The sequence below is a fragment of the Grampus griseus genome (assembly GCF_964374135.1).
Source record: "Grampus griseus genome assembly, chromosome: 9".
Classification (NCBI taxonomy): Eukaryota; Metazoa; Chordata; class Mammalia; order Artiodactyla; family Delphinidae; genus Grampus; species Grampus griseus.
Window position 1 is genome coordinate 26,247,715 of NC_139003.1, and position 19,808 is coordinate 26,267,522.

The 19,808-nt window shown below is 34.7% G+C and overlaps 1 protein-coding gene across 2 annotated transcripts in view; it reads left to right on the forward strand.

The window, feature by feature from the left end:
- Positions 1–2,332: 2,332 nt before the first annotated feature.
- Positions 2,333–19,808, forward strand: part of POT1 (protection of telomeres 1) — a 79,610-nt gene continuing 62,134 nt past the window's right edge. The window contains exons 1-4 of one of the 2 annotated variants that reach the window (XM_082662221.1): positions 2,333–2,406; positions 3,079–3,366; positions 5,226–5,298; positions 8,388–8,479. In XM_082662221.1, the coding sequence (XP_082518347.1) occupies positions 3,244–3,366; positions 5,226–5,298; positions 8,388–8,479 (288 nt within the window). In that variant the 5' untranslated portion in view covers positions 2,333–2,406; positions 3,079–3,243. The remainder of the gene's footprint in view (positions 2,407–3,078; positions 3,367–5,225; positions 5,299–8,387; positions 8,480–19,808) is intronic. The other variant, XM_082662222.1, reaches the window with a different exon arrangement.

The window sequence follows — 19,808 nt, forward strand, 5'->3', positions numbered from 1 at the left end:
GCTCATTGCTCAAGAATCCAATACTGAGAGGCAAATATTGGGTAAAAGGAAAGATAGCATTATTGAGGAAGCTAGCAGTCCTGGGGAGAAGGTGGACTTATGGCCAGAGAACCAACTCCCAACTCCCTAGGTTTTGCTTGGAGATTATACAGGGTAAAGAGGAAAAGGGCTACATGCTGAGGAGAGGGTTTGGGGGCACATGATCAGTACATGGACATTCTTCCAATTGGTTGGTGGTGAGGTAACTGGGCATCAACATCATCAACCTTCTGGTTCCAACTGGTTTGGGGGTCTACATGCTTGTGGGCAGCATACAGTTAACATCTTCCACCTGGTGGGCGTTTCACTATCTGCAAGACAGCTCAAAGGATATGGCTCAGAATGTTTTCTATAGCCTTTAAGGAGGAGCCAAAGGTCCTTAACTTTGTTTAATGGCTAAACCATCATTATTTTGTCTTATTTGACTATTTTCCTTTGTTTCTGCATTTTCTCATTTCTCTGATTGAATTTATTGTTTGGCTAAAGGTTTTCTACAGACAAGAAGCAGGTGAAGGACATTGGCGGTGGGGGGTGGGGGGGTGGGTCCTGTCCCTGGAAGGCCTCATAGGGTCCTGCTCAGTTACAGTAGCAAAATGAAAATACTTTTTAAAAAGATGAGTAAGAAAGACTAAAAAGTATCCTTTTGGCTTAGCAACAAAGAGGTCTTCAGTTATCTTGGAAAGGCAATTTCAGTGTTAATAGGGTAGAATTGGGGGTGAAATGGAATGATGGAAGCTAGAGGTGAGGAAAGAGAAAATTTTTTCCTGAACATTCATTTATTCAACAAATATTTAGCACCTACAGAACTGCTCAAGTTTTATGCATACAATAGTAAACAATTCTCCTTGCCCTTAGTAAGCTTAGGCTGTGGAAGAATGTGTTTAAATGCCAACGGCAAATGTAAAAAATTAATAAACAGAAACCTCAATTAAATAGAGTTGGGAAACCAGAAGAGGGAGCTCTCACACCCTGCTGACCTCAACAGGAAGAAGAAAGACTTCTTTCCCAGCAAAGACTCAGCCAATGAAAAGCCATGGACTCTTTGTTTACTAAAACCCTCACAACTCCCTTTCCCCCTCTGTATCAGCTTTCTTCTTCCCTTGCCAGTCTGGGTCTTGCATGTCTCCCCCTGGCTGCAGACCCTGAGTTGCCATGCTCTGCTGATCCCAAATAAACCCATCTTTGCTGGAGAATTATCCGGTAGTTTCTTTGTTTCAGATCAACACAAAGAATAAGAAGGAAAAGTTGAAAATAGGTTGAGAGAAGATATGTAATTTATGACAGGTGAAATGAACATGGCAAGGATCCAGGGCCAAGGTGGAGGGCTTCACTTAGGCAAGAACAGTTTTTATGAGCTGGTAGAGACCAGGGTAGGAACAAGGAGAGGATCTAAGCCTTACTTAGGAAAGTTTTCCTCTAATGGCCAGCTGCTGAGCTCAGACTGTTACCACAACTGGTGATATATGAATCAGGGGAGGGAGAGAAAGGGAAGATGGACTAACACCAAGTGCTTCCTGCTGAAAAAAATACTTTCTTTAAATATAGTTAGCTATTTCTTCCTGCAAATATATATGTACGGCAGATATTTTAGTCCAAATAGGCTTGGAAATATTTATGTAATTCTTCATTTCATTATAGTTTTGGACTGAGGTGGTTTCGCTTAAATCAAATGACTGGAGGCATAAATCAGAAATTAGCAGAGGATTCACATTTAACAATGTCTCATTAATTATAGCACAAAATCATAGCCCTATAAACAAAGTGGTTAATCAAATCTGTCTGAAAAGTAGCATTACTCATTGGTGGAATTATTTCACTGTAAAAGTTGCATTTGAGCGCTTCCTTTTAGGGGGAGAGAAATGGAAGCTAAAATAAGGGCCCTGCCCACAGGAACTTCCAGCCTACCAAACGGAATCTTAAAACCCGCTCTGGTTTTGGAAAGGCTTTTCATTGGCTACAGGATTTAGGAACCACAGAGCATAGCGTTCCCGTCTCCCACCGCCCCGCACACCCCTCCCCCACACGGTTTGCACAAAATAGGCGGGGCGGGGCTAAGGGGAGCGGAGGAAATTCGGGGAGCGGGAGAAGTACAGCCGCCTCACGCTTCCCCAGGTACCGCACCCTCTAGGTGTTCCGTGAAACTTCCAGGGCATTTTAGGCCTGGAAACCGTCTCGCAACTCGTCCTTCCAAGCGCCCAGGAGCAAGGGGCAGATTACCCCCGCCTACCGACTGTGTACGCATGCGTAGGACTGGGTTGCTAGCGTGCGTGTGACGTCACGGGCGCGCCAGTCTGAACTCTTCCGGGTTTCTGTTTAGAGCGCTGGTCAATTTCCAAGTGCGTTTGGAGTTCGTTGCTTGGGTACAAGGTGAGTCGGGACCTGAACCAGTATTATGAAGAGGCTGATTTAGTTTAGATAAAAATTTGGAGAAGTTATTGCAGAGAAACTGTTCGTACTTGTCTTTCTTGTGAGCTTGCTGTGTTGACCATCTTGCTTGGCGTTTTGTGAGCAGCTGACTTGAGTTAATGCAGGACCCCCGCCCTCTAGACGGCCAGCTGGCTTGGAGAAGCTTGGTGGGCACACACTAAAATTAAATATCGACACTAGTTCGTGTCCCAGGCAAGAAGTTTGAGAAAAAAGATTGAATCTGCAATGCACAAGTTAACATCAGTTCAATAGTCGTTTCTTTCGATTGCATAGGGGCTGGAGGGGGGGAGGCAACTGATATATTTTGGAGTAATAAGCTTTTCGTGCACAATTTGCCCACACAATATTAAAACTGCCAAAGGGATTAAAAAACAAACCCAAAACTTTTCAACCTCCCTTCCCTTCCCCATAGTTTGTACATTTTAAAGCACAGTGGTAAAGGCAATTGCTAGTGCAGTGTGTACAGATCCTAAAACTGGCTTTTAGAAGTAGTTCTTTAAATATAAAACTAAATAAAAAAGGGTTAAGTTTCAATGCCTTAGGAGGATGCGTGTATTGATCCCTGTAATAAAATTATAGCATAATCCATCCTTCCTCCCTCTCCCCCAACAGTGATGACTAACTTAAAGGAAAGGAAAAGCAAAACTAAATCAAAGAAGCTTAAAGCAAATTATTGACTACATTTTGGATAAAACACTGGGCTTTGTGTTTTCAGCAGTAAGCTATCAACTTCCCTAACTGAATTTGCTTTCCACGGCACTGTGAAGCAGATCTGATATGCCACTTGAATTAATAAAAGAAGTCAAAGGACTGCCTGAAGTTGATCTGCTAAGTAAATTACACAAAGTAGATTTCAGATACCTACAGCCAGGTTGTGATTATAGCAGGAAATATATCGAGGTAAGAATTTTCATAACTCAGAATAGTTGTCTTTTGTTTTCAGCAGTTGGATTGTCAAGTGCCTAGGTGTGGTTTTTCTTTGAATTTCTCTTGCTTGTGGGTAACTGAGCTTCTTGGATCCACAAGTCAATGTTGTTCATCAAATTAGGGATATTATTGGCTAATGTTTCTTGGATTTTTTTTTTTTTAGTATATTATTACTCATTTCTCCTTCTGGATGTCGGTTACATGTATGTTTGTATGTTGGACTGTTTGATACTGTACTTCTGGTCTCTGAGGTAGTTTGTTTTTCTTCAGTACTATTTTGTTTTTGTTTTCTTTTTTGGCTGAGGGATTTTCAGATTGTGGAATTTCTATTGTTCTGTCTTTAAGTTTACTGAACTTTTTTTGGGGTTATATCCAATATTGTATGCATATTTAGTGAATTTTTAATTTTAGTTATTGTATATTTAAGTTTTGGACAAAGTTAAGAATGCTGGGAAGGAGGTAAGGGACTTACTGATAAAATGGGTCTGATAGTAAAAGAAGGAGAAATAATGCCACACTTCAGTTTTGCCCTTCTAATCAATATTCTCCATGTAGACATTTATCTTTTATTCCTTTGTTTATTTTCCATTTTCCTTATATTTTGTTTCATATGAAATAGAGTATTACGTATTACAGTTGGTCTTCTCTACTTCATTGAATTTAAATTCCTAATCAAATGCTTGTTAGTATTTGTAAACTCATTTTGCATTTGGTTGATTCGGATGATGTTTCTTGCATACTTGTATTTATTAATAAAGTGCTGTGATTAGATTCCTTTTCTTTGTGACAAGTCATTAATACTAATTATTACTGAGCTGTATCTAACTTTATCATTCTTCTCTTATTTTGTGTGTTTGATATAGAAGCATTTAAATGAAATATTTTTTAAATTCTAGTACTTTTATTAGTGTTACTAAAATAAACCCTTTTATATATAAGTAAAATGTCAGTTTGAATTCTTAAATTCCTTTGTCTAACCTGCACGTGTCTGTAGATATCTCAAGAAACATATTTATGTTTCTTGAATTTTATTAAATACATTTTACTGTGAAATTCATTGTTTTTACTATACAGTTCTGTGAGTTTTGAGAGATATATAAAAACGTATAACTACAACCATAATCAAGCTATAGAACAGATGATCACCCTCCCCCAAAAAATTTTAGAGTCAGCTGCTACCCTAATTTCAATCCCTGGCAACCACTTTTGACCAGTTTTCTGAGAGTATACAGTATTCTTGCCTTTCAAGAATGCCATGTAAATTGAATCATACAGTATGTAGCCTTTTATTTTTTTAATTGAAATATAGTTGATGTACAGTATTATATGTTACAGGTATCAGTAGGTAGCCTTTCGATTCTGGCTTCTTTCACTCAAGACATTTGAGATTCTTCAGGTTGTTGAGTTTATCAATAGTATTACTTTTTTTTTTTTTTTTTGGCGGTATGCGGGCCTCTCACTGTTATGGCCTCTCCCGTTGCGAAGCACAGGCTCCAGACGCACAGGCTCAGTGGCCATGGCTCACGGGCCCAGCCGCTCCGTGGCATGTGGGATCTTCCCGGACCGGGGCACGAACCCGTGTCCCCTGCATCGGCAGGTGGACTCTCAACCACTGCGCCACCAGGGAAGCCCAATAGTATTACTTTTTATTGGTTGCTAGAATTCCATCACAGTCTGTTTATCCATTCCCCAGTATAGCAGTACTTGGATTCTTTCCAGTATTTTGTAATGATGAATAAAGCAAATTAAAAAATTTATTCTAATTTTTACTTGTATCTTGGTATTATAATCTCTTTTGGCTTTTCTGTGTAACTGTTTTTCTCTCGTTTCAGGGAAAACTCTCACTTATCTCTTCTTTAACTTATGGTGGAAACAGAAGAGCTGTTTTGAAGATTGAACTACAAGGTATATAAGAAGACCATTTCTGCTTAACTTTTTGCTTGTAATCTGGAAATGGGTAACTTTGTGTATGTATACATACACACATAAGCACAAAAATCATTTCTAGTGTAAAAATCTATGGAATGAAAAGTTATTCTTTTCCTCTCTAAATTTTTTTCTCCGAAGTCTATCCTCTCCCCATTCTCCCATTGCTTCTGTTATACTTCAGATTCCTTTAACGTCCTATCTAGACTATTACAATAACCAACTCATCCCCCTACTTCTAGTTTCACTAATGTGACCCAAACAGCTTAGCAAATTTTAAGAAAATGCTACTTTCAGCATGTTATTTCTTACCCAAGTGTAGTTACATGAGGGAGAATTCTTCTTCCTAGTAACCCTTAAATAATCCTGGTAAGAGTTTAGAATACTTGGGGACCAAAGTAAATCTCATCTGAAGTCTGAAATTAGTTGAATGAATAAAGAATGGTCTACAGCAGTGAATGGGAAACAAACTTTGAACCACATTTCTACAACTATTGAAAACCAGATATATATCAGACACTGTTCTAAGTACAGGGAATATAGCAGTGACCGAAACAACGTTCTTGCATTCATGGAGTTTACATTGTAGGGGAATAAATAAATTCAACAAATAATTATATAAAGTAATAATTGATAGAAATGTGGTTTGTAGACAAATAGAGCAGGATAAGGTGGTATGCCTGATGTATTATCCTTTTATATATTCCTAGGTATGATTTGCTAATATTTTGTTAAATTTATGAAAAATATGATAGGAATCTGTCTTTTCCTGTAGTGATTGGTAATTTATGTTTCTAAGGGAATTTATCAGGTCATCTTGGTTGTCAGATATATTGGCATAAAGTTATTCATAATATACTTTTTATATGCTTTTAATGTTGGTAGGATCTGTAGTGGTGTCCCATTTCACTGATTTGATAATTTGAGACTATTTTCTCTCTCTCTCTCACTTTTTTTTCTGATCATTCTGGCTAGAGATTTATTTTACTGATCTTTAAAATCGGCCTTTCTTTTCATTAATTTTTCTCTATTTTCCAGTTTTCAGTAACATCTCTTGTCTGTTAATCTGCTGTTAACTCCAATCAGTGTACTATTAGCTTCTAATATTATATTTTTCAACTCTGGAAGTTCATCTTGAGTTTTTTCATATCTGCCAGTTCTCCTCATCTATTTTCTTCTACTTCCTTGAACATGTACTTTTAATAACTGTTCCAAAATCTTCTCTGGCAATCCTGTCATCACTGTCATTTCTGAGTTTTTTTCTATTGATTCCCTGCCCCCCCCCCAATCCTTACGTGTTTTTCCTTTCTGTATGGTTGGCAGTTTTTTAACTGGATCCTGGACATTTAGAATTTTATATTATCAAATATTGGATTTATTTGTAATCCTTTAAATATTATTTGTCTTTGTTTTGGAATACTGTAAATTCTCTTGGAATCAGTTTGGTTAGCTTTGGTAGGATGGATCTAGAGCAGCCTTTATTTGGGGGCTAATTTGCCCTTATCACTAAGGAAGTGCCCTTCTGACAAGTTTACTATGTGTTTTGTGTATGAGGATTCCACTCTGGCTGGTTGGAACCAGAACAGTTCACAGCCCTGTGTGAGTCTCAGAATTGTTCTGCCTGTTTCTTTCAAGTGGTTCTAATCCCTTTCCTACCATGCTTTTGTAGATCAGTACTCAACCAAAGACCAGAAGGCACCCATCTCCAGAGCGCTCTTATCTATCTATGCTGCTGTCTTCCTTTCAGCACCATGTCATGCAGATTCTAGCTGCCTTGCTGTCCTCAAATCTGAACTCTTCTGAATTCAGTGAGGCTGTTGGGCTTTCTTTGGATTTTTACCTCCATTTTCTGCTGCCTGGAAACTCTTTCCAGGAAGTAAGCTGGGGCTATTGCTTTGTTTTCCATCTCAAAGAGATCACTTACCTGCACTTACTGTTGTCCAGTGTCTGAAAACTGTTGTTTTATATATATTTTCTTACTTCTCTAGTTGCTTTAAGGCCGGAGAGCAAATCCCGTCCCTGTTACTCTGTCATGGCCAGAAATAGACATTTGATAGGTCATTTAAGATATTAAAGAAGTAAGTTATATCTTGATTAGAAGCCATTGTGTTTTTGTTTTTAAGGAACATTAGTGTTTCAGTTTATGTATATACTTGTTTTGAGGAGTTGGATGAAAGAGGTAAGTGAAAGGAGGCAATAGACAGATGTAGTTGTTTCATTGCTGGTGATAAAGTAGCAGATTCAGGAGTTTTAAGTAACACTGCAAATTTTAGAAAGATCTTTCATGTACTTCATAGATACATGAAAGTCTGATATAAAGGCAGTTTCTTCGAGTAGTTGAATGTTTGAAAGCTTATATTAATGCGACCTCCCTCTGATGACATAGTAATTGAATCTTAGTATTTGGACTTGCTTCAGTGGTTCTAGGAGGTGGCCTCTGAAGAATGAAGATTATGGAGATTCTTTATCAAAGCCTAGAATATACAAATGAGATTACTGTAAAATGTTTGTTTCTTCTTTTCCTAGTAATTTTCATTGTCAAAATCACAAATAGCTTGGTTTTTACACACACATGCTCGTTTATTCTTCAATATGCGGGTGCTGGGGGAGAAGAACACACTTCCCTAGATTAAAACTTCATGTTCTAATACTTATAGATTACCAGAAGATCAGTAAAAATGAAGTATTTGGGGAGTGATATGTTATACACTATAAAAATTGAATAATTGTAACTTATTCAGTTCTTTTGATCATAACCATGTGAAAATAAATTGAAAGTGGTCATTATATGATGTTAATGTAGTATTTACAGAAATTTGTAAAACATATTTTAGGTGCAACTAGTTATAATTTTGGTTTCAACACCTAGTAGCATTCTATACATTATTTTTATGATACTTAAGGTGTTAAGAGTAAACTACAAGTGAATTTTAAACGTTTTAATTACTCTTCTTCATAATTATATTTTGAATTATCTATAGTTTTTAGAATTTAGTTGTCATCAATTTTCTTGTCTAGAACACCTTTATATCTAAAGTGTTTTTCTGTGTGTCTGTGTTTCTCCACAGAACAAGAAAATTCAAATTCGGATATCAACACCCTCAGTGTATTATTTTTTGGAAAATTAGCAAAGGACTGTGCTAAAGTTTTCTATGAAGGGGTAAAGTATTTTTATATTACTTTATCTTTTTTGCAGTAGGCTTAGAATTATTGAAGATGCTGTATTTATCCCATAGGCCATATTTTAGTGATTCATTATATATTTGTAGGTATATAAAAAATTATACTTAAAAAAGCAACATCTTTAAAATTGAACACTTGTAAGAGGTTAGTAAAACTTATCATTGACATAAAAAGGGACAATTTTTCCTCTCACTTAAGTTTAATTTTTAGTGTTCAATAGAATAGCTTAAAGATATATACATTTTCTCTTCACTTAATTAAAAAATAATTCTCACTAACTAAAAAATAATGAGCTATAACTCTGTATTTTTATAATATTTTCTATAATTGTTATAAAAAGAAATGCCTGCTAAATGCCCAACAAGATAATACCAAACCAAACACAACAGCATATTAAAAGGAGTAAACACAATGACCAAGGGGGATTTATCCCAGAAATGATGTTTGGTTCAACATAAGAAAATCAGTCATTGTAATGTATCACAGTAATAGAGCAAAGGGAAAAAAACACAAACGATCATCTTAATTGATGCAGGAAAGGCATTTGAAAAATTCTACACACTTTCATAATCAAAACACTCAGAAAACTAGGAATAGAAGGGAACTTCTCAACATAGTAAAGATCAGTTATGAAAAACCTACAGCTAACATCATAGTCAGTGGTGAAAGACTGAAAGCATTCCTCCCAAGGTTAGGAACAGGACAAGGATGCTTGCTTTCACCACTGTTATTCAACGTTGTACTGGAACTTCTAGCCAGAGCAACTAAATAAGAAAGAAATAAAAGACATCTAAATTGTAAAAGAAGAAGTAAAACTATCTCTCTTCTCAGATGACATGATCTGATATATAGAAAATCTTAAAGAATCCAAAAGAAAGCTACTAGGGCTAATACATGAATTTAGCAATGTTGCAGGTTACAAGATCAGCACAGTAAAATCAGTAGCACCATCCAGTAGAACTGTTTGCGGTGATGGAAATGTTCTATATCTGTGCTGTCAATATGGTAGCCACTAGTCATATTTGGCCAATGAGCCCTTAAAATATGGCTAGTACAGCTGAGGAACTAAATTTTAAACTTTGTATAATATCATTTTAATTAAATTTAAATAGCCACATATGGCTAGTTGATACTGTATTGGACAGCACATCTCCAGAAATTAACCACTGTTTGGTGTATAATCTTACAGATTTTTTCTGCATGCGTATTAAAATGATTTAAAATTAACTTTCTGTAAGAATCTCATAACATCTTTGATGTTAATTGGAGATCCTCTAGATATTTGCAAAACCAGTTTTGGTAATTAAACAATATTGAAGCATATAGCTGTAAAACATTGTTGAGTCATTGATAAGTCTCCAAATAAGTTGCTCAGAGTTAGACAGTACTTCTATAATGATGTTGCAGGAATATTAGATATATGGTTTCAATCCTTTTTGATTTATGGTTGTTACTAACAAGTAAATGACGTGGGAAAAAACAATGGTTTCTGCAAAATGGCACAGTCAGATGAGATTGTCTGTACTCTGTCTCTTTTTTCATTTAGGTTCAGTAAACATTTATTAAGTGCTGACATTTTGCTTGACTCTGTGCTAGGCTCTGGAGAAACCAAAATGAATAAGACACAGTGCTTGACCTTATGGAGTCCACTATCTCTAGCCTAATGGAAAATCATTTAATGGTGGTAACTATAATAGAACTGGAATAGCAGCCTCAATAGGCTGAATCTGCCTGGAGGATTTGGGGAGAAACATCAAAGAGTAGGCACTTAGTTTTTTAGTGGAATATTTTATTTGTTAGTCTTTAAACTTTTTATTATGAAAAATTTCTAACATATATTATAAGTGGTAAGAATTGTATAACGACTGTCCATATTCCAAATATCTAACTTCAGTTATCAGCATTCAGGCTCTTATTTCATCTGTTTCATCTTTTCATTTTACTGCCACAGGTTATTTTGAGGCAAATATCAGGAATTATATAATTTAAATCCTAAAAATTTCAGTATGTAAAAGAGAAAGCATCCTAAAATTATATGTGTATGTGTATATGTATATATACAAATGAATACATACCATAGTACAATTATACTACTGAAATATTAACATCAGCTTTTATAAACCATGAAATATCATCAATGTATTCATGTATATATACACACATATCTATGTATATCTATGTGTCTTACTATCTATTTGAATAAACACAATTTCATCATTATGCCTAAATAATTTAACAGTAATTCCTCTATATAATCAAATATCAAGTCAGTGTTCCAATTTCCCTGATTATCTCATAAGTTATTTTTAAATTTATTTTCTTCTACCAGGAGGAGACTTTAGGTAGGGAACTCAGTGAGGAGACCTTAGCAGTAATTCAGAAGCTATTGTGGATGTATAAAGACCAAAACTAAAGCATTTGTTGAATTGACCCAGAATTGATTAGTTGTATATGTGTGTGTGTTTGTAGTTTGGAGAACTGACCTAAGAAAACTGTACAATTTATGTCAGAGAACGTTTTGCCTGTGTTCTCTCCTAGGAGTTTTTTGCTAAGTTTCTGTAAGGAGGTGGTAAATCAGTTACTTTTTCTTAATTTATAATTTGAACAAAGAAAAGAATTAGTGTAGTGATTTTTTTTCTCAGTGAAAAGCTGTTATTAAGTCAGTGGTATATCTTAAAATCTTACTTCACAATTTGAAGAAATCAAATAGGAGTTGCCATGCAATTCATGAAATCAAATAGTTGCCATGCAATTCATGTCCAGAAATTCCTAGGACAGTTCATTAGACTGTTTCTCTTCAGAATGATAACTAGACTAATTTTCGATGCAATTTTAAAAACTTTGAATGCGATATAGTTTTAATATGGTTGGTATGGCACTGTGAAGTTCTAGAGGCAAGTATACTAAAAAAGTACTATCTGACAGTCTTATCAAGAAAGGGGACTAGGAAATAAAGTATATAAAGCATGTGTACACACACACACACACACACACGCACACACACGCACACACACACAAAATCATACCTGCTTGAGGCCGGGTAGGATCCAGTATCTCTACATAGCTATTTTGATGAGGCACTTTTGTGGGTGGCTCCAGTAAAGGCCTGTTATTGTTCCTTATTATTATTCTTCTTGCTCTTAAAGGCATGACTTTATTTCAGCTTTGTTAAAATAATTAATGTTTATGATGACAGTTCTGAATTATTAAGAATTCACTGTTTAATAAGTCCCTAAATCATGCTTTTTTTTTTTTTTTGGTATGCGGGCCTCTCACTGTTGTGGCCTCTCCCGTTGCGGAGCACAGGCTCTGGACGCACAGGCTCAGTGGCCACGGCTCACGGGCCCAGCCGCTCCGCAGCAAGTGGGATCTTCCCGGACCAGGGCACGAACCCGTGTCCCCTGCATCGGCAGGCGGACTCTCAACCACTGCGCCACCAGGGAAGCCCCCATGCCATTTTTTAAGGAAGATATTCCTCAGAAATGATGAGAGTGAGAGGGAGGGAGAGAGAGGAATGAAAGTGAGAATGCTAAGTAGATGTTTAATAGGGAAAGATACACTTATTTAGAAAAATAACTTACATATTTTTCCCTTGATCTAGAAAACAATTTCTCTATTATAATACTTTGATGAGATAGGGGAAAATGAAAAAAATCAGTTTAATGACTAATTTGCGTGTGGATACTAAGTTATAACAGATATTTTCTCTGGCTGCCCATCCTTCAAAACAAACCAATAAAACCCCAAATCAGTGTATTAACAGCTTTCTCATTCTTCAGGCTGTTAGGTATGCATAGGCAAGTTTTGCGATAGTACATTGAATTAGTAATATTTAGTTTTCATGGGTTATAGAATATTTGAAATATACATGAAATGTAGTTTCATGTTATTTAAGATGAACTCTTTCCTTTCTGTAAAGAAGTCCACTTTTAACAGTTTTAGAGATTTCAAGGACCTGGGCCAGGAAATAATAGCCTACTTCCTTTCAATTTGCTAAGATCATTAAAGTTACCTTTCTTTTCTTCGCTCCTGATATTTTTTTTAATAAGTACGACGTTACACTCTGTGATTCAGTTTCCTTCAGGGGAGAAAAGTTGATTTTAATGCATGATCAGGAAGAGGTTTTAGCATCCTGTTTTAAGAGTCAACTGGCAATAAAACTAAAGCCTGCTTCATTTTTATGAAAGGGCCTATAGTTTATAGATGAAGATGAGACCCTAGGGTGCGCGGGTCTCCAGTGAATCCCCAACAGGGTGTAGGTAGCCAAAAAGCGTTCTTCAATCAACTAAAAGTGTATGTAAATGTATTTATGTATTTTTTTTCCCCTCTGAGGAGGCCGTCTGTAACTCTTACCTCATTCTCAAAGAGATCCATGAACATATGATCATCAAGAACTGCTTTTTAAAGGCCCAATTTCATGATTCTATCGCAGTATATAGTTGAGTTAATATGGAACTCCACAGAAATAATAATGATCTGATATTAGAATTTCGTATCTTACAAAAATCTTCCTGTATTATTTTTAGAAAAGTTTTATGTTCATGAGAGTCAAGTGCTAATATGAATGTAATGTTTTAATCTTCTTAAAGAATTTTTTGAAACATTTTACAAAGACAATACAAAAGAATCTTTGGAGGAAATGTTCTAGGTAGAGTTGCTATTAGAGAGGTTTGTGTGTATTACATTTATTATGCATATATTAATTTTTTTTTTTACCTTAGTGCATGGATCTCTGTTTATCTTATACTTCCTTCCTCCTCATTAGTCCTGGGTATCTCTGACTGTGTATCTGTGTGTGCATATGAATGTGTGTGTTTGTTTTTGGAGGGGTTCATAATTAAAGAGCTCTTCTGGCTGGCATGTTTGGATGTTTTGAAGTGAAATGATATAAAGAGATCGTAAATTCTAATTTCTAGTGATGTAAGGAGATTAAAGAACTTACTTTTCTGTTCCTTTTTCTGTCCTTTATTTTACATAGTTCAATAGCAAAGGCCATACTTAAGAGGCTGTTAGAGTTTGCTTAAGTTTAGGCAACAAAACACATTTGTTTATTTTTCAAACATCTATTAAAGCTAGCTTCTAATGCTTAATCAGGTTTTTGGAATCTTTTACTAAAATATGGTACTAATCTTTTATATATTATATTACTAATCTTTTATTGAGAATATCGTATTATATTTGTATGGAACTTTACAGATTGCAAAGTGCTTCCATATACGTTTATCGTTTGAGCCATTAGTAACCCTCTGTCCTGATGGTCAGTAGTACAGTTATTCTAAAGCTAACCTTGTAGTAAGTACAGAAGCTGCTCTGTCTCCACGACTGTATTTTTGTCCTGCCTTAAGGAGATATTGTGGACTTGAATTAGGTCTTGGAAATGTTTGCCTTAGAAGATTTTGTTCTTCTTGTGTGGCCATGGTTTTAAAAGCATTTAAGCAGCATGGAAGGGCATAACCAGAAAAGCAAAAGCTGCCCCACTCCCTCTGAACCCACTCTCATTACCTACTCCCATTATTAGATAAAACCACTGCTATGTCTTTTTCTTTTTTTGGTATCCTTCCAGCTTTTATATATGTGTGTATATATGTATACTTACATATGTATGTATGTATCTTTATATACATATAAACATATATGTACATTTTCTACCAAATGACATCATACAATCCATGTTTTGTAAATTGCTTTATTTCACAACGTATCTTGGACGTCTTAGAGAAGTGTTTTAAAAATAAATACATGGTATTGAATATTAGGGATCTGTTTGCTTATATTTTAAATATGTTTTTATCTTTATCCTTCCTTAACATTCTTGTATTTATTAAATTCTTACCTGAAAAATAATATAAAAGGTTTATAATATAATGAGTTAGCAAAACATGTACATTTATCTATAAAACATGTATGATATATTAGATATTATTGTTTTTCCTAACTGATATGAAAGGTGTCTTCTGCTTTTGAAATATATTTTAAATAGGTATTCATTAAAATAGAATAGAACCATACAACTAATTAGTACTTGTCAGATAATAGGATGTTAGTAATAGTAAGTCAAGGTTTCTCCTTTTAAAATATAATGGTGTGAAGACTGAGGTCACAATTTAGTTTAAATTCTTTCTGCATTTAAAATCACGAATGTTGATCATTTGGGAGGTCTAATTAGTCTATTTATTTTAGAGTTTATAGTATTAAGGTTAAAGATTGTTGCAAATCAAAGGTAAAACTTTTTGCATAAAAGAATGAATTTTTATTGTGAGGTGGATGGACCTAGAGACTGTCATACAAAGTGAAGTAAGTCAGAAAGAGAAAAACAAATACCGTATGCTAACACATATATATGGAATCTAAATTAAAAAAAAATTAAAATAAATAAATAAATAAAAGTAAAAAAAGAAAGAGAAAAAAGGTCCGAAGAACCTAGGGGCAAGACGGGAATAAACATGCAGACCGACTAGAGAATGGACTTGAGGATACGGGGAGTGGGAAGGGTAAGCTGGGACAAAGTGAGAGAGTGGCATGGACATATATACAGTACCAAATGGAAAACAGCTAGTGGGAAGCAACCGCATAGCACAGGGAGATCAGCTGGGTGCTTTGTGACCACGTAGAGGGGTGGGATAGGGAGGGTGGGAGGGAGGGAGATGCAAGAGGGAAGAGATATGGGAACATATGTATATGTATAACTGATTCACTTTGTTATAAAACAGAAACTAACACACTATTGTAAAGCAATTATACTCTAATAAAGATGTTAAAAAAATTTTTTTAAATAAAAAATAAATGTGGACATACACAGGGTAAAAAAAAAAAAGAATGAATTTTTATAGCTCGATTCTTACACCTTTCTTCGTCGCTTATTTCCTTAAGATTAGCTCTGTATTTGAATACAGCAATCCTAAAACATCTTTGCTTTGCTAGATTAATGGTACATTTTGTGGGAATACAAATGGTCTAATTGAAATTCCCTCCATCTGAGGCATTTTTTTCAGTTTTAACTTTCATTTAAAGAAAGTTTTAACATTAATATGTAGATACAAAATAGGAAAGACTTTTCCAAAGTATTTTAAAAGTTTAAAAAAAGGTCTTATTACAAAACTGTCAAAGTTACAGACATTTGTTAATACGTTTTTTCCCATTCCTATAAGATTTAGTTCTGAAAGAGGAGATAGAGTAGTACCTACCGTAGAAGTCAGGAGATCTGGGTTCTTGTCTTAGTCTACAACTAATTAGCTGTGTGTGACCTTAAACTGCTCATTTATTCTCTCTGGCCCTTATTTTCTTATCTGAAAGATGAAGGTGTTTGATTATGCGATCTCTAAGGTCCTTCACAATTCTAAAATGCTAAGATTCTATGAAGTAAGTTTTGTAGTAGTTGTATAGTTTATGTTAAGATTTAATGAAGGTATATTTTATGTAATGTCTGTGTGTTTGTGTGTGTATATTCATATATTTAGGTATTCATTGAGTTGTCTAAACACTTGTTGAATGTTTTTTGTCTGCTCCATGTCAGAGACATTTTAACTGAATAAGACAGTTATGGACCTTGCTGTCATGGAATAGTTTTCAATGGAGAAGAGTGGAATTAAACAACTATTATGTAATTAATTATTTTATCCAGATATGATATGTACTAAGAAGATTGAGTAGCAGAATGAGAAAAATAGCCGAAAGAATGAACATAGGGGTACGGGGAGAGTAGATAAGTAAGAGAGAACAGCATATACAGAGGCCCTGAGTGAGGATCCTGGAATGCTAAGGAATTACAGTAAGGCAGAGTTCCAGAGTGAGTCACACGAAATGCGGCTGGTGAGCTGGGTGGGCATCAGATCATAAAATGATTTGTAGACCATTTAAAGATTTTGGTTTTTATGCCAATTATGTCCTTGGTGTTACATGATCCAATAAGTGCTAATACACATGAAATACATTTATTATGCTAAAGAAACATTTTCTGTCAGTCACTGCACTATCAATGACATCAGGTCCCTGGTTTTTCCCTGTACCCTTTCACTCTTTAACAGTGTTTTAAGATGTGATAACCTAACAGTATTTGCAAGGTCAGTATAGTAAAAATTACTTAATGCCTGTTAAAGTCAGATAAGTTTTTCTTTTTGAATTATCAACTGTTTCATATTTTCTTTGCCCTTTTCCTGCTCAGTGATGACTTGAGAATTTTTAGTATGTTATCCATTAAAAATAAGCAAATTAATACACTGGTTTTGTGTATTTTTGTTACCTATTGGTTTGCTTCCTATTTCACTACTGATTGTGTTCCTCATTGGGAGATATTAGCATGTAAAAACCATGGTTGTTTATATGCAAGTAAGTTGTCTGATTTTTTTTCCTTCAGTTGTTCATTTTTAAAGAACGCTTACGTTAAAAAGACCCATATTGATTTCACTCATTTTCTCTGCAACTCGTTTGCGGTAGAAATATTCCTGTTGGCTACACTGAAAATTGTCTAATGATGAGGGCTTAATCTATCTAAGGCACTGTGACAAAAGGGAAATGACTGCTTTGCTGATATCTGAGTATGCTGAGTTATTTCAAAGATTTCATTTCAAATGTGTTTTCACTTTTATAACTTTGATGCAAAGATAGCAATTAAAACCTTATCATTTTTAGCAGCAGGGTTATGCTTCTCAAGCTGGTTTTCTAATACTGTTTTCAGCAGACTGAGATAGGCACCTACTCTGACATATCAGAATACTTTAGTCTCACCACTGAACTGTGTAATTCCCATTCTTGTTTGAATGGCTTCAGTATGCTGTGCTCTTCTCAGAAACTTAGAACAGTGTGTGTTAAATCTCATTTTCAACTCAATCTAATGAGTGTTTATACAAGCTAAAACAGCCTATTATATATTTATGTTTCTAATCCTCTGTGTATTTGAATTAATTTGAAAGTCATTATGATTAATAAATTGATGGGACATGAATCCTAAGCCATTTATTTTTTTCTCTTTTGTTTAGATCTGTATTTCAGTTTCTACCAGTGTTGATTAATTTATTCAACAAATATTTGTTGACCACTGATTATGAACAGAAGCCTCCACTAGTCACTTGTGTGGGATATTCAGATGGATAAGACATTCTTAGTCCCAAGGATCTTACAGTTTTCAGGGCAGTAAAAACATTAAGAAAGTTTATAAATAACACACATGAAAAATATTAAAATGCGGCATAGGAGAGTTCAGAGGAAGGAAGAATTATTTTTCCTTCTTCCTTCTTTGGGGTACAAGCTAAGATAAACCTCCCAGGGAAGAACCATTTACAGCCCAGATTTTAAAAGATAGGTACTCAGAAAATGCAAAAAATATATGTGGAAAAACATTGGGTATATAAGAGAATCTGATTTATTTTGTATTGAATGGAAGTATATGGAGATAAAGCAGGCAAAGTAACTTGGGATGAGATCACTGAGGGCCTTCAGTGCAATTTATATGTGTAAATTAAATATAAATTCATGTTTATAAATATAAATTTGGGAGGGATAAATTGGGAGTTTGGGATGGAAATATACACACTACTATATATAAAATAGATAACTAATAAGGACCTACTATATAGCACAGGGAACTCTACTCAGTACTCTGTAATGGCATATATGGGGAAAGAATCTAAAAAAGAGTGGATACATGTATATGTATAACTGATTCACTTTGCTGTACACCTGAAACTAACGCTGTAACTAACATTGTAAATCAACCATACTCCAATAAAAATTAAAAGTAAAATTAAATTAAAAAAATAAAACAAACTTAATAAATTGAACATTTATTTTTTATAGGTTTAATTTGTAGCTTAAAATTTTTTTAATAACTATTTTTTTGAAGTTTTGAATTTTATTTTTTTTTATACAGCAGGTTCTTATTAGTTATCTATTTTATACATATTAGTGTCTATATGTCAATCCCAATCTCCGAATTCATCACACCACCACTGCCCCCCGCTGCCACTTTCCCCCCTTGGTGTCCATACGTTTGTTCTCTACATCTGTGTCTCTATTTCTGCCCTACAAACTGGTTCATCTGTACCATTTTTCTAGGTTCCACATATATGTGTTAATATACGATATTTGTTTTTCTCTTTCTGACTTACTTCACTCCGTAGGACAGTCTCTAGATCCATCCACATCTCTACAAATGACCCAATTTCCTTTTTATGGCTAATATTCCATTGTATATATGTACCACATCTTCTTTATCCATTCGTCTGTCAACGGGCATGTAGGTTCTTTAAAAGTATTTTTGGTTCTTATTTCCATTTTGTCGATTGTATGCTAGAGGAAAAGTTGTAACCTTTTACTGAGTTTTGTTGCTAATGTTAGAATAGACTTTTGAAAAATTTTTGTTATGAATACTGATATCTTGCTTTTAATGATTTATTCTCTTTATTTAAAAATGTTTTCTCCATCATAAAAGAAATACTTTTATTCTTTAAGTTTGGTTTATACAGAAAAATTGAAAAATATGCATTTCTTCCCCTAACACTTTCATTTAGTGTATATCTTTCCATATATTTATGTTTAAGACATTTTAAAGTAAAATAAAAAATAAAATGAGATATGTTATTTTTTGTATTTTGAAGAGAATTTAGAACTGACCAATGATTTCCCTACTTCTGTTTATTCTCCTGTGTTAGCTTGATTAAACAACTTTACATCTTTGACTGAAATCTTAAGTTTTCATTTAAATCAGAATATACTGTTCAAAGGTAAATTGGAAAAACTGCATATTTTTCAGTTATAATAGTAATTTATTCCAGAAGCACTCTTGCTCTTTATTTTATTCCCCTTTAAAACTGCCTAAACCATGGTACAAACATAGAAAATCTTCAGTGGGAAGGAAAATTTTCTCCCACTTAACTGTGAAGCATTGTGTTTAATTAGCATTAACAGCACAGACACAATTATGTTTGCAGTCTCACCTGAAGAAAATAAAATGCAGAAATTTGCAGAGCTAAAATATCTGGATAGGGCCAGAGATTTTAGAAAGGCCATTTATGATCCTTCCTTTGATTCACAGATAGTTTATGGAGGGCCTACTTTGTGCCAAGCCCTGTAAATACAAAGCAGAATAAGACATGACCCTTGTCTTCAAGGTGCTTACAGCCTAATTAATGGACCTAAATAGAGACTCCTGGGGGTTGACACCACACTCATATGTGCAAAATAAAAATCAGTAATGCAGAAGAGTTCCATTTGGTAGAAATTAAGATTATTGAAGGAAGCTGCCTAAGGCCCAGGAATTTCTGTTTATCTTAAGGTTTTGGTGTTGAAATTAGAGGAGTAAGATAATAATA